Genomic DNA, 12,115 nt, shown 5'->3' on the forward strand with positions numbered 1-12,115 from the left:
TGCCAAATTCTGACTCTACCATCTGAATGTCTCAACAGAAATCGAGACTCATCAGACCAGGCAACATTTTTCCAGTCTTCAACTGTCCAATTTTGGTGAGCTTGTGCAAATTGTAGTCTCTTTTCCTATTTGTAGTGGAGATGAGTGGTACCCGGTGGGGTCTTCTGCTGTTGTAGCCCATCCGCCTCAAGGTTGTACGTGTTGTGGCTTCACAAATGCTTTGCTGCATACCTCGGTTGTAACGAGTGGTTATTTCAGTCAAAGTTGCTCTTCTATCAGCTTGAATCAGTCAGCCCATTCTCCTCTGACCTCTAGCATCAACAAGGCATTTTCGCCCACAGGACTGCCGCATACTGGATGTTTTTCCCTTTTCACACCATTCTTTGTAAACCCTAGAAATGGTTGTGTGTGAAAATCCCAGTAACTGAGCAGATTGTGAAATACTCAGACCGGCCCGTCTGGCACCAACAACCATGCCACGCTCAAAATTGCTTAAATCACCTTTCTTTCCCATTCAGACATTCAGTTTGGAGTTCAGGAGATTGTCTTCACCAGGACCACACCCCTAAATGCATTGAAGCAATTGCCATGTGATTGTTTGGTTAGATAATTGCATTAATGAGAAATTGAACAGGTGTTCCTAATAATCCTTTAGGTGAGTGTATATATATATATATATATATATATTTTTTTTTTTTTTAAATACCAAAACACACCTGGTGGATTTTAAACCTGGCTGCACATGTCGGTCAAACTGAAAGGTTATACAGTAACACGTGTCTCTGTTATTAAACAAATACAGACATGTTGGAATTACTTTGTTTCCTACTTGGAATAGCTCTAGATGGTGATAATATTCAGGGCTGTTATCAAGAGCGAGATATGAAAGGAGGCAGAGTGGGTATATAAAGGGAGCTGGGACCGTTGGTAGACTGTATGTGTGAAAGCTGCAAATGAAACGCAAGTGATGCTGATCAAGTGCAGCTTGCTGGTGGCCACCCTGACTGACTGGGTGCTGGGGCCAGAACTCCGCTGACCAGGTGACCTCTCTCCCTGGGCTCTCAGAGATACCCAACTTCCAACACTACTCTGGCTATCTACAGGCAGGGCCGGGCAAGTACTTCCATTACTGGTAAGGACAAACAGGATGCAGAATGTCATGCTTGTGCACTGCTTCACATGTGTTCCTGTTGTTAAGTTCTACTTAAGTAATGTTTGGTTGTTTTTCCTCTTTCCTGTATTTATTCTGTGTTTCAGAAGAAACACATGCGCTAAAGCCTCAGAACCCCTTTTGTATTTCTTCTGTTGGTTAATGGGAGGAAGGGGAGAGGGGGAGAGTAAGGGGTATGCAGTGACAGTTTGGGTGGGACAGTCTCAGCATTGATGTTTTTGAGCCTGCAGGTTTGTCGAGTCCCAGAACAACCCTTCCACTGACCCCCTGATCCTGTGGCTGAACGGCGGCCCAGGATGCAGCTCCATGGATGGCATGCTGGCAGAGAATGGCCCATTCCATGTGAGTTTCACCCTGCCAGCCCTGACACACATACACACAGGGCACCCAAAACAGGAGGGCCTGTACAGAGAGTCACTGAAAAGAAGAGTCATAGTCTTTCCTACTTGCATGTGACTCAGATCTTCACAGTCAGGCTATGTTAAATTGCCAATCTTCAAAACAAATGAGAAGGAAAAAGTGCAATGGAAAAGATAACCCCACAAAAAATAGAAATAGAAGAGTCATAGATTGCTAAGGACTGATCACTGTTCTGTGCAGTGTCCATCATTCTCATCTACAGCTTGTAGATTGCAAGGCTAATATATCACACAGTTGGTCTGTAACTATCTCCCTGGAAGAGATTGCTGTGGGCCATTTGGCAGCAATGCAGTTCACCCACAACTAACCTAAAATAAAGAACCTCCTGAACTGTCCTTATCTCCTCTCCTCACCTCTTTTCTCCTCTCCTCCTCAGCTGAATGATGATGGTACTGTCTACATAAACAAGTACAGCTGGAACACAATGGCCAATGTGATCTACCTGGAGTCCCCGGCTGGCGTGGGATTCTCCTACTCCACCTCCCAGAACTACCAGACTAGTGACCCGCAGGTGAGAGATGGGACCTGGTAAGCAGAGCCAAAAGGGACCAGGATGAAGACACATCTACAGCCTTCTAGAACTGTAGTTTGTGGCATTTATCTATGTGTGTATGAGCTGTGCTGAAATCACACAGAGGACTGAGAACTCTCCTTGAGCAAGTAGGTTCCTGTTTGCAAGCCCCCCACGCTGTTTAGTTAATTAAGAGCAGTAGTGTTCAAAAAGCAGCCCTCTTTCATTGACAGCTCTCTTTCACTTCTGTTGGAGCGTCAAGTATGTCTGGTTAATCCACCTAGCTCAATGCGTTGGTTTTGAACCCTGTCTTAATATTTGCAATCCAGGTGGCTGATGATAACTACCAGGCCCTTCTGGATTTCTTCTCCAAGTACCCCTTCTTTGCCAGCAATGACTTCTATGTCTTTGCGGAGAGTTATGGTGGGATCTATGCACCCACTCTGACCCAGAAAATCGCCAGCAGCTCCAACAACATCAACCTGAAGGTAAAGTCTGTCTTGTCTGATCAAACAGTCAACCAGATCCTGACAGTGTTGGTTCTCTCTGTACATCCTTAGCAATTGGTTTGCTTTCATGTTTTTCTTGTAGGTCTGGGTGGTGTTGTCGGTGTGGGGGGATAGTGAACAACTCTGGGTTTGTCTGTAATGGGGGTGAAGGAAGAGCTGGTAACCTCTGGCTTGGATGTGTTTCTTGCAGGGAATGGGTGTGGGTAATGGAATGAGCAGCTACGCCCTCAATGACCAGTCCCTCATCTACTTTGGATACTACCACGGTCTGTTCGGGGATAGGTAGGCTGCACTTCCTATTGTACTACTAGAAAGGCTTAACAACGGTCAAGAGATGCAGGTGATGGAGCACCAGCCCCAGTGTCATTCTGTGCAGTTCCAGACAGTACACAGATCAACACACAGTACAGACTACTATTATACTAATCACATGAACGATGATAGAGCATTCTCACAATCATCCTTGGATAATCCCAAAAAGCCGGCACCATAGTCTGCCTGTCTGGGCACAGTTTAGGGTCAAGTTCAGAGTACTGGGAATGGAGACTTCCAGTTCAGGGACTTAACCCTTGTTGCTCAGGTCACCAGACAATCATGGGAGCTTATCTGCAAGTGGCCTGGGCTCCCATTTCAAGGCGAGCATCTCAAAAAGTGTTTCTGTTTGTCTGCAGCCTGTGGACCGAGCTGAACCAGTACTGCTGCTCTGGGGGCTCCTGCAACTTCTACAGCAGCACTGACGGCACCTGCCAGAACGCTGTAAGTCATGTCCTTGTGTTGCCCTCTGATCTTGTAGCTCATGAGTGTCTCCCTAGCTAATTTTCCCATGTCCCTTTATGTGTTGCAGGTGTATCAGGCCCTATACGTGATTCAGGACATTGGCCTCAACATCTACAACCTGTACTCACAGTGCTATGGGGGCACTGGGATCAGTGGTCGCTATGCTGCTGATGTCTCCAACCTTTTCCGCAATTACAATTTCAACTTCCAGGCTCCTGTGAGTACCTGTCCAATAACAGTCACACTCTGAGAGCTGCACTGTACAGAATATTTTTGTGGATGTCCAACCTCTATACTATACATTGCTATACTACACTACACTATACTATACACTGTATGAATATACAAGTATCCTGGCGATCTGGACCATACAGTTAGGTCCATAAATATTTGGACAGTGACACAATTGTCATAATTTTGGCTCTGTACGCCACCACAATGGATTTGAAAGGAAACAATCAAGATGTGCTGTAAGTACTGACTTTCATCTTTAATTTCAGGGTAGTTACATCCAAATTGGGTGAATTTTTATATGTGATCCCCCTAATTTTAGGGGCTCAAAAGTATTTGGACAAACTGACATAATCATTAATTAAATTGTGAGTTTCAATACTTGGTTGCAAATCCTTTGCCTTAGAAATCAAAACAAACTAATCAGAGAGATAGCAAAAACATTAGGTTTGGCCAAATCAACTATTTGGTACATCCTTAAAAAGAAAGAACGCACTGGTGAGCTCAGGAACACCAAAAGACCCAGAAGACCACGGAAAACAACTGTGGTGGATGACAGAATAATTATTTCCCTGGTGAAGAAAACTCCCTTCACAACAGCTGGCCAGATCAAGAACAACCTCCAGGAGATAGATGTATCTGTATCAAAGTGATATATTAATACCAACAATGCCCCTTTTTTATATATATATTTCCACTTTTTTATACAACAAATTACTACCATTAATATCATTTTAAAAAGGTGTTTTCTTAACTACAACACACTGAATCACACTAAACCAGCAATGATTAGTGTGGTTTTATTGGAGATGGGTTCACTCCATCACATTGTCCAAATACTTTTAAGCCCCTAAAATTGGGGTGACCACATATAAAAATGAGTGTAATTCCTACACCGTTCACCCAAGTTGGATGTAACTACCCTCACATTAAAGATGAAAGTCTACACTTAAAGAACATATTGATTGTTTCCTTTCAAATCCATCGTGGTGGCATACAGAGCCAAAATGATGACAATTGTGTCACTGTCCAAATATTTATGGACCTAACTGTATATGGACCTATTTTTCCAGCATCTCTTGTGGCTGAAGCTGCAATCGTGCTGATTTTGATCAGTTTCATTTCCTCTAACCACCCCCCATCTCCCTCAGGTGGAGGCCTCCATCCCTGGAGCCCCTCGCTGCATCAACGCCACGGCTATGTACTACTGGCTGAACAGTCCCGATGTGCGCACTGCTCTGCACATCCCCAGCTTTGTGCAGTCCTGGGAGCTCTGCAGGTCAGGCAGCCCTCTAAGCAGCGTGTTCTCAATGTGCACTTAGCTGTCAGCACTGCCAATCCTGTCACATGCATATACAAGGCATCCCACTAACTAATCCACAGGGGAGACGAATCCATGGGTGTTTTGGATTTTTCATTCCGCTTTCATTCACACCAAACTTGTACCCGATGTTATATTTAAACTATTCATTGCACTGATTGCTGAGCTACGCTAAGCACACAGGGTTCTTATAGTGATGATCAAATACCCAACCTAAACTTTCCTTTTTTGTTTCTTACTGAGGGCTACTTTCTTCTCCACAGCTCCACAGTGAGTTCCCTGTATCAAAGGACCTACCATGACATGACCTCCTTCTACCAGTACCTGCTGCAGAAGGACCTGCAGCTGCTGGTGTACAACGGAGATGTTGACATGGCCTGTAACTTCATTGGGGGCAAGTGGTTTGTGGAGTCCCTCAATCAGCAGGTGAGAGCCAAAGAATCAGTACAGCTGGGTAACTGTGGGGCGAGGGTGCATCCCTTTATCCTATAAACAGCCTGACTTCCAATTCACTCGTCTCCATTTCTTGTCCCGCAGCCAATAAGCCAGTACAAACCTTGGTACTACAATGACCAGATCGCTGGCTATGTGGAGCAGTATCAGAAGATCACATTCCTCACTGTTATGGTAGGTTCACCATTCAGCAGTGTAGTATGAGATGAAGTTCAGATTTCCCAAATCTCAGATCACTTGGATCTCTGGTGGCACCTACACTCAACCGCTGGTGGAGCTCTACTCCATTTACTCAGTCTGGAGTTGTTAGTAGCTGTACATGAAGAAAAGGAGTGGATATCACATACTTTATAACATCATGGCTACAACAATCATATTATATCAGACACATGTGGCTAGGTTTCTTCTAGTATTAATTACAACTACCAGAATGCACTGCATGCCCTCCATTCCATCACCTTGACTCTGTCATTTCCTTCCTGTCCATTCGTGCAGGGTTCTGGCCACATGGTTCCCCAGTACAAGCCCGGCCCAGCGCTGCAGATGTTCCAGAACTTCCTCTCCAACTCCTACTGAGCTTCTTGCAAACCATTTCCATGTACATACTGGCACTGATGTAATTAAAATGAATCGGCAATCCTACAACTGTAAAATATTAATGTAGCATTTCTGTATATAGTAAAGGTTGTAGCACAATAGCAATCATTATATATCAGCAATTAAAATTGAGGTATAAAATTAAATCTTGTGGATTTGTGTTCTTAATCCCAGGAATGATTATGGAATTAATAACTGTTCACTCCAAATGTTTTTTTTTTAATAGTTTGAACAAATGCAATACACTCCTAAAAGACTAGTTTTTTTATTTTATTAGAAAAATACAAATTGGGACATAAAAACAAACATGAAACAAAGACCCTGGATCACACAGCACCTCTTCACCACCCACCGCAGACTAGCCAATCAAATGCACATCCCCCCTCTTCTCCATACAGTCTCAGAAACACAAACTTCTTTCAAACTTATAACAGGTGGCTAAAAAGGGAAACCGGCAAGAAGTGCCCACATCTGAAGAACAGGGTTTCCTCAAATCCTAGAGACAAAACAAAAAACACTTCCCCTACATTAACTTCCGATTACATTTTGAAGTGTGGTTTAGAATCTCAAAATAGGAATTTGAAGACACTGCAATTAATAGGACATTCAATATTAAACAAGCAGTTTTGACTACACTTGGTGATTGGTAGGACCAGTTTATTCTGCATCCCTCCCTGAGATGATTCATATTGAAAAGGCCTCTTGGTACAACAAGCAACATTATTGTATATATTTACAAATTAATTTTGTCTTTAGTCTACTTTCCATAGGGAACACATACAAAGAAGTAAGCAAGTGAATTCTCCAAGAATTGATTTAATCCAATAGACAGTTTCAATCTGTAAAATGAAAATGCTTTCCTTCAACATAAAAAGCTGAATGGCTTTATTGAAACTTCCAGCTTACTAACTGCCATCATTAATCCATTAGTAAGATGGCAGGCCTTTAATATGGAGTGTTAGCCAGGAAGGACTGGAACATGTAAAAAGCTGGTCCTGGAGCCCACTGGGGAACCATGTGTCCTGCACCCTGGAAGAGAGAGAGAGGGGGATTTAAAGTCCCATCAACCAGAGATTCATTAGATAAAAAAAAAAAAAAAAAAAAAAGAGAGGAGATCTACAACACCCAGCCACACTACAGATTGGGGGTCTCCAGTTCTGGTCTTGGAACACTAAAGTGCCCTTAATTTTCATGCAATGTACCACTAGGCATTAGAACAACATTAGACAAACCCAATCAGGCTTGTCACTCTACTTTTGGAAAGAGAAATAGATAGGTGGTGGGGGGGGGGGGGGGTGTATGACAGAGATGACACACTGCCACAGGGCTGAGTGCATACTCACCTTCACAGTAAGGAAGGTGACGTTGCCAAACTGCTGGTAGAAGCCGGCGATCTGATGGTCATACAGCCAGGGCTTGTACTCTGTGGTTTTCTGCATTAACAAAATAAAGTAGTAAGAACACAAAGCACTGCTGCATCAGCCCATCAGCATCTGCCATCCAAACCTTAAAATTTAGCAGTTTGGCTTGGTTTATTAAAGTAAGCTTAACACATTTAGCACAGCCTGGTGCAACGAGTGCTTCTGCTACCTGCTTAGTCGGGTGAGCGACACTTTATTCATAGTACATCATTTTATGTGCTGAAATGTGTGTTCAGTGAAAGGTCATCACCAGTAGCAGCCTGTCACAAGCCAGATGCTTTAATTGTGTTACAGGGAAGTGGGAAGATGATTAGTCTTACATTCTGGTTGAGCAGCTCCACAAACCACTTGTCCCCCAGGAAGTTGCAGGCCATGTCAGTGTCTCCATTGTACACCAGCACCCTCAGGCCCAGGCCCAGCAGCTTTAGGTAGATGTCATTCATGGTGCGATACACACTTTTGTAATTTTCACCAACTTCATCACTGCAACACAGGGGTTATGATAAGGTGAGGGAGAAAACAATTGTGCACCTCTGCCTAAAGGAAATACGAATTTGAAGCCCAAGTATTTATTCATAAAGGGGAAAAACAAATATAAAAAGATATCACCATTCTTTAATCTTGTGCTGTACATTTAAGCTTTCCTGCAGACTACTCCAGATTAACTATCAAACTCATTGCAATGTGGCTACTGCAGTTATACCAGAAGGGGAGACTAAGGTAAGGATTTCCCCCCCCCCCTTCTGGTCATTTATTATGGAAAATTAAGCCCTGGATTAACCAATCAAATCATACAATTATTTTTGCAGGAGAGCCAAGCAAAAAGTAATGCGCACAAAAAAAAAAAAATCAATACACAAAGGCCTATTTGGTCACACACACACGCACTTACCTGCAGATGTCCCATAGAGGCAGGATATCTGGGATGTGCAGGGCCTTGCGCACATCCCCACGGTTCAGCCAGCTGGTCTGAGCGCTGCTGTTGATGCAGGGAGGGACCGAGTCCAGCTCCAACACCAGCTGCAAAAAAAAAAAAAAAAAAAGTCTTCGTAAAAGTGGGACATCACCAAGAAGGAGAGCTGGCTCTAGAGACTCCCTTTTGTACCGGACTGCGTTCAAGAGAAAAGAGGGTTGGAGTTAAAGGGGGTCCATTCTCACCCTTGCAGCACCCAGGTGGTGCCTGTAGCTGCGGAAGATGTTCTCCATGTCCCTTTGATAGCGGGAGTGTGCCTTCAAGCCACCAGCACAGTTCCGGTACAGGGCATACACGTTCAGTCCAGAGTTGTAGACTATACCAAATGCCTGGAGTACCTGCCAAGACCAGAGATTCTTCAATAAATGTAACAAAATTACAGATGCCATGAAAGTTAAAAAGACTAAATCAATTAAAATGTAAAACTGCATGAATTGAAATGGTCTGGGTAGAAATGCGGTATTTGTGGTGAACCACCACCACCACCACCATATCTGCAGGGGAACAACTACCATGGTTTGTGCTCTCAGGGTGTTGGCTAAACCTGGAGTGCTTCAAGATCTTAAAGCAATCCAGACCAGTGGTTGTCAACCCCGGTCCTGGTGGCACACTATCCTCATGGTTATCATTCTAACTGAGCCCTTCTAATTGACCCAATCTGCTCTCTTTTACTTTTTTTTTTTTTTTTTTTTTTTTAAATTGCTAATCTTACTAAAACACTGGAAAATTGAATTACATAATTTCTGTATTGAACTTGAAATCCCCAACCACATCAGATAATTAAAAAGCTTGGATCAGGAGCATTATAGGGTCAGTTATCTGGTTCAACAAAGTAGTGGAGAGCTTGGATTGAACAAACAAAACCAAAACAAACAGCAGGACAGTGTGGCACCCCACGACCAGGGTTGAGAAGCATGGATTTAGACTGGGAGGAAATCATGCCATACCAACTGCTTGCAGCTCGTTTCAGTGGTGTTGGAGAAGTTGCAGGTCCCGTTCTTACAGCAGTTGGTGCTCAGGTCAGCCCACAGCCTGGAGAAAGCAAGATTCACTAATGTATTTAATACACAGCACAAGATCTCTTCATTAAACACAATGCATGCAAAGGTCAGTGTAGGAAGTCCAAATCCAAGACAAGGATGGCTTTTGTGGCATGTGGCTGAATTTTCTCCTGTGTTTCAGTTTCAAAGCAGAGACACTAGGTAAGCAAATGTGATCCATGCGAAGTGGCTAAAGAAACAGGCTTTTCCAGGCCACCATTGAGATAAGCCCTGCAGAGGAGATACCACACTCACAACACAGATCATACAGCAGCAAGGACCTTCTGAATCCAATAATACAAAAAATGATACTTACTGTTCTCCAAAGAGGCCATGGTAGTATCCATAGTAGATAAGAGACTGATCATTGAGGTCATAGCTGCTTAGCCCGTTTCCAACCGCAAAGCCCTGAAGACAAATAAAATATATAACCATAACAGAAAGGTATTTAAAAAAAAAAAAAAAAAAAAAAAACTTTTGCACAGGTCCCAGTCTTTGACATTACCTTGAAATTAACGATCGCAGAGCCATTGGCAATCCGGAGGCTCAGTGTTGGTGTGTAAATCCCCCCATAACTCTCCCCAAATATATAGAAGTCATTCCTCTTGAAGTCTGGGAACTTGTCGAAGAAACCCTGCAAAGCTATGTAGTTGTCATCAGCCACCTGTTGAAAAGCATTAAGCAGGATCAGGGATGTAAAACGATGAAAAAAAACAAGTAACATGAAATTCACTGAGTGGAAATGCCAACTGTACTGCCAAAGCCTGCACCAACCTCGTCGTCGTTTGTTGCATATTGTTTATCACCCGAAAACGAGTAGCCCACACCTGCCGGGGACTCCAGGTACAATACATTGGCGATTTGATTCCAGCTGAATTCATTGCGGTACAGAGTGGCACCGTCGTCATTCACCTGCCAGGAAGGAAACCGTTCTCAGTTTGCCCCCCAAATTAAACCAATCATGTGCGGCATTTTACAGCTGGATAAACATTGATAAATATTGTAAAGCATTACGTGGAAAGGTCCGTTCTCCGACAAGAAGCCATCGAGAGAGCTGCAGCCCGGACCGCCGTTCAACCACAACACAAGCGGGTCTTCGAGCGGGTCTCTCTGGGAGGTCACGAACCTGCCGCGGAAACCATCCATTATGACGCGAATACAGAATAATAAACCACACCTGGAACGCCAATCGATCTCACTGAAAATGGCACATGTTTCCACAATTCAAGCTTCTATAAAATCAGTTTAAGCATGGCTGGTATTTTATTAAACCAGAATGATCGATCAACACTGGCCTGAAGACACACAGAAGATTTCAATGGTATAATTTAAGATGATTTCAATACAAACATGGACTTTTAAAACTTGAAGATAATGCGGAAGTTGGTATTCTACATCAGTACCACCCATATTAAGAATACGTGTGCCTCCTAAATACGTTTAGTGCAATTTTACCAATAGTGCAGATACTTCCCGGGGCTTGCTTGCAAGTAGCCGGACCATTGCCTGAAATTCGGTTTGAAGGTGAGCCCAGGCAGACCGATCACTTCATCCGGATCGTAACCAATCTGTGCGGCACAGCTCGAAAGTATTAAGGAGAAGACGAAACTACACAGGAACATGCTTCCCTTGTGCGCTGTCACGTACGCGCAAAACCGGGACAGTGCTTCAATGCACCGGGGGAAAGAAAAGAGAAGTTGCTCGCACCAGCTTTCTCAACCCTGTTTTAAACTACTGTAAAGTCATATGACTTGCTCTGTCGTGTGTCATGTGATCGGGGAACTTCCACACGGTGCTACAGAAACCAATGCAAGATTGTGATTCGGAGAATTATACATTTTCCTGAGTACTGCCGTATCCTGTAATAGCAAATGTGGAATCGTTTTATGTTTTGCACTGAGGGAAGTCCAGGGAGCTTTGGACCTCATACTTCTCCATATCGTTGTTGTTGCTAAAATGTTTACGGATGAGCAATAACATCCCATTAGTAAGGATACGATCAACTAGAAGTAGAGTTACCTGTTAAACAAGAATCATATACTATTATATGTCTGATGTGATGGTGGTGTTTTTCGTAATCTTGAAATGTTCATCAAGACAGGAGTTGCTTTAGTAATTAAACTGTACAATGTTAACTGAAAACTCAGAAACCACATCGGGAGACAGTACAATACATGTATTTACAACATCAATAAAATCCACATATTACACTAGTTCATGTGGCATGTTGAATGACTGATTATATTCTGTCCAGCTATTAAATTTCACCTGTATGTGCCAGATGAGAATATATATCGACTTTATAATGTTCCCTTGAGTCTTTACTGGTGATTACGAATCCTGTATAACGTCCGGTTAGATAACCATAGTGTTAGAAATTGTGTAAATAAAACTGATTTATCAGGTATTAGAATAAGAAAACTACCGGCACATGTTTGAAATAGTATGAGTTATAGATAACGTTTTAAGATACCCATTTCAAAAGCGCCATCTTTACAAATGCGCCAATACCGACGTGTACAGCATCACCACAGGCCACTGCCAGCACGTGATCTCTGGTGTAGCCGAAAGAAACCGGGAGGGTTAAAGGTCAGCGCCAACTTCCTGTGTCAAAACATGGCATCATAATTAATTCTATTAATTAAATAGATAGCCTATTTATTAAATGATTATATGTAAGTGCGATGTATC

General features: G+C 43.1%; 2 protein-coding genes across 2 annotated transcripts; one reads left to right on the plus strand and one right to left on the minus strand.

Annotated features, from left to right (window-relative positions):
• Positions 1 to 1,016: 1,016 nt before the first annotated feature.
• LOC136758209 (lysosomal protective protein-like) lies at positions 1,017 to 6,136 on the plus strand (the record flags this gene model as incomplete). Its single annotated transcript, XM_066712478.1, has 12 exons — positions 1,017 to 1,132; positions 1,402 to 1,513; positions 1,968 to 2,102; positions 2,432 to 2,590; positions 2,802 to 2,893; positions 2,944 to 2,951; positions 3,093 to 3,367; positions 3,456 to 3,605; positions 4,771 to 4,898; positions 5,204 to 5,366; positions 5,478 to 5,567; positions 5,889 to 6,136. Coding segments are annotated over 12 exons (1,509 nt in total), but the record flags the coding sequence as incomplete, so codon positions are not given.
• A 111-nt stretch (positions 6,137 to 6,247) lies between these two features.
• Positions 6,248 to 11,241, minus strand: LOC136758876 (lysosomal protective protein). The gene is made up of 11 exons (XM_066713588.1): positions 10,880 to 11,241; positions 10,439 to 10,550; positions 10,199 to 10,336; positions 9,930 to 10,088; positions 9,741 to 9,832; positions 9,332 to 9,416; positions 8,570 to 8,722; positions 8,304 to 8,431; positions 7,732 to 7,894; positions 7,334 to 7,423; positions 6,248 to 7,019 (listed from the first exon to the last, which is right to left on the minus strand). Exons 1-11 carry the CDS (start codon positions 11,044 to 11,046, stop codon positions 6,936 to 6,938), a joined length of 1,371 nt encoding a protein of 456 aa, XP_066569685.1. The 5' UTR covers positions 11,047 to 11,241; the 3' UTR covers positions 6,248 to 6,935.
• Between the last annotated feature and the right edge of the window lie 874 nt (positions 11,242 to 12,115).

This window comes from Amia ocellicauda, chromosome 9, assembly GCF_036373705.1.
Source record: "Amia ocellicauda isolate fAmiCal2 chromosome 9, fAmiCal2.hap1, whole genome shotgun sequence".
NCBI classification, from domain to species: domain Eukaryota; kingdom Metazoa; phylum Chordata; class Actinopteri; order Amiiformes; family Amiidae; genus Amia; species Amia ocellicauda.

Bases quoted from the DNA above. Each gene is read 5' to 3' on its own strand.
- LOC136758876 (XM_066713588.1), bottom strand. From the start codon at position 11,046: ATGTTCCTGTGTAGTTTCGTCTTCTCCTTAATACTTTCGAGCTGTGCC. The intron at 10,089-10,198 runs GTTGGTGCAGGC...GCTTTTCAACAG, and splicing joins ATGCAACAAACGACGACGAG to GTGGCTGATGACAACTACAT. The intron at 7,424-7,731 runs GTAAGACTAATC...TTGTTAATGCAG, and splicing joins TGGAGCTGCTCAACCAGAAT to AAAACCACAGAGTACAAGCC.